The following is a 2,650-nucleotide window of genomic DNA, read 5'->3' on the forward strand; positions in this document are numbered from 1 at the left end:
AAATGAGACTTAAAAATGTGTCAAAAAGAAGACAGGATTTTAAGGGATTAAAGGAATAGATACTTAAGAAGATAACATTAAGTAATGTTAGGGGGAAACTTTAAATCCTAGGAGGAAGAAAGTTGATCCAGGGATTTGGGCATCTGAAAAGAGAGTCTCAGGGCAACTAGACAAGAGAAAAACATTTTTCATAAAAGAAGTGATTTCAGATGCTACTTGAGAAAATACAAGGCTCAAATTATAGAAGAAACTAAGCCCATAATTGGATATAGTAGTAATAAAATTTCAAATATAGTTATATTAATAATGATTAGTATGATCTCATTTCCTACTCATATAGGGCTCTGTGACTTTTCCAATAATGTCAATTAGAAAGAGATGAGAGAACAGCCCTAGCCCCTTTTACTACAGAAAAATTATTGCCCCTGTTTAAAGGATTGTTCATTTATTTAAGAACTTTATGATGCAATAATTCCATCCCTGGTTATTTTTCTTTTTTTAAGGAATATAAATCTTTATTCTATAATAGGAAGCTAGTGATAATTTCATATCCTATATAAACCAATATTCTTTTTTTATTGGTTGTTCAAAACGTTACAAATCTCATGACATATCATCTTTCATACATTTGATTTAAGTGGGTTATGAACTCCCATTTTTACCCCAAATACAAATTGCAGAATCACATCGGTTACACATCCACATTTTTACATAATGCCATATTAGTGACTGTTGTATTCTGCTACCTTTACTATCCCCTACTATCCCCCCTCCCTTTCCCTATCATCTTCCCTCTCTACCCCATCTGCTGTTATTCAATTCAGGAATTTGCAGGGAAATGGATGGCATTAGAGCAGATTATGCTAAGTGAAGCTAGCCAATCCTTTAAAAACAAATGCCAAATGTCTTCTTTGATATAAAGAGAGCAACTAAGAACAGAACAGGGAGGAAGAGCATGATGAAAAGATTAACATTAAACAGAGACGAGTGGGGGGAGAGAAAGGGAGAGAGAAGAGAAACTGTATGGAAATGGAAGGAGACCCTCATTGTTACACAAAATTACATATAAGAGTTTGTGAGGGGAAAGGGGGGAAAAAACCCCTGGCTATTTTTCTTAAGTAAAATTCTTCAGGTTGCTTTTCACTCAATAAGGAGATCACAGAAGGTGATAGAAGAAATTACCACCTCATACAGCTCTCTTAGGAGATGAAAAGGAAGTTGTTTTGGAATGTAGATGTTCACAGCTAGAGAAGATAGTAGACTGAAAACCTGCTCTAAATCCCTAAGGGAAAGAAAAATATTAATGACAAATCCAATTTTAAAAAATGACTGATCCACAACCCATGTAACCTAAACATCTAAATACTATACAAGATCAGAGGCAGGGTTTTATGCAAAACTACCACAATCTCCCTCAGAATTTTTTGTCTTAGCAAGAAAATCATCAGTTAGAAAGACTGATCCTCATTAGGAATAATGTTTCAAAATTACTTCTTCTTTTCTTTTAAGTGATGTTGAATCAGACTTCAGTCATTGAATTTCTTCTTCTGGGATTAACAAACATACAAGACCAACAGTCTTTTCTTTTTGCTGTTTTCCTCACAATCTACCTTGTGAATGTGGCTGGGAATGGAGCTATCCTGATGATTTTCATCTCTGATCTTAGAATCCACTCACCTATGTATTTCTTCCTGGGAAATCTGTCATGTCTAGATATCTGCTACTCCTCAGTGACACTGCCAAAGACGCTGGAGAACTTCTTGTCTACACACAAAGCAATTTCTTTCATGGGATGCATAAGCCAACTTCATTTCTTCCACTTCCTGGGTAGCACAGAGGCCATGTTGCTGGCAGTGATGGCATTTGACCGCTTTGTAGCTATCTGCAAACCACTTCATTACACTGTCATCATGAATCCCCAGCTCTGCACCCAGACGGCTATCACCATTTGGGCCACTGGATTTTTCTATGCCCTGCTGCACTCCATAATGACATCTTGCTTGAACTTCTGTGGTCCCAACCACATCCATCACTTCTTCTGTGATGTTAAGCCACTGCTGGAGTTGGCCTGTGGGAACACTGAGCTCAACCAGAGGCTGCTCAACACTGTCACAGAGACCATCGCTGCAGGCCCCTTCTTTCTGACCCTTCTCTCCTATTTCTACATTATCATTTATCTCTTCCTCAAGACCCAGTCCTGCAGCACACTTAACAGAGCACTGACCACCTGTGCCTCCCATTTCATGGTGGTTATTATTTTCTTTACTCCTGTTATCTTCACCTACATTCACCCTACATTAGGGAGCTCCAGGGACCAGGAGCCATCATGGCCAACATGTACAGTGTGGTCACTCCTGTTCTTAATCCACTGATCTATACTTTGAGGAACAAGGAAGTGAAGGATGCCTTGTTTAGGGTGATCAGAAAGAGAGTCTGACCTGAAGGGATCTAGAGAACTCTTCTGAGGCATAAATTACCAGACAATGAGAAAGTTGATATATATAAGTATACTGCTTCTCAAACTGTTTAGAATATGTATAACAAAGAAAATTGGATAACAGAAAAATTCTAAATGGAATAATGTGCTCTAGTTGTGTTAAACTATATTTTCCTAGGTAACAGAAGGAAAACATTTATATATGGAACACTA

At 37.7% G+C, this 2,650-nt stretch overlaps 1 protein-coding gene across 1 annotated transcript; it reads left to right on the top strand.

Moving 5' to 3' along the window:
- The first annotated feature begins 1,511 nt into the window (after positions 1–1,511).
- LOC101960845 (olfactory receptor 12D1) lies at positions 1,512–2,372 on the top strand. The gene has a single exon (XM_013365640.1). The coding sequence runs from the start codon at positions 1,512–1,514 to the stop codon at positions 2,370–2,372; it is 861 nt and encodes a 286-aa protein (XP_013221094.1).
- The last annotated feature ends 278 nt before the right edge of the window (positions 2,373–2,650 follow it).

Source organism: Ictidomys tridecemlineatus, chromosome 8, assembly GCF_052094955.1.
Source record: "Ictidomys tridecemlineatus isolate mIctTri1 chromosome 8, mIctTri1.hap1, whole genome shotgun sequence".
NCBI lineage: Eukaryota > Metazoa > Chordata > Mammalia > Rodentia > Sciuridae > Ictidomys > Ictidomys tridecemlineatus.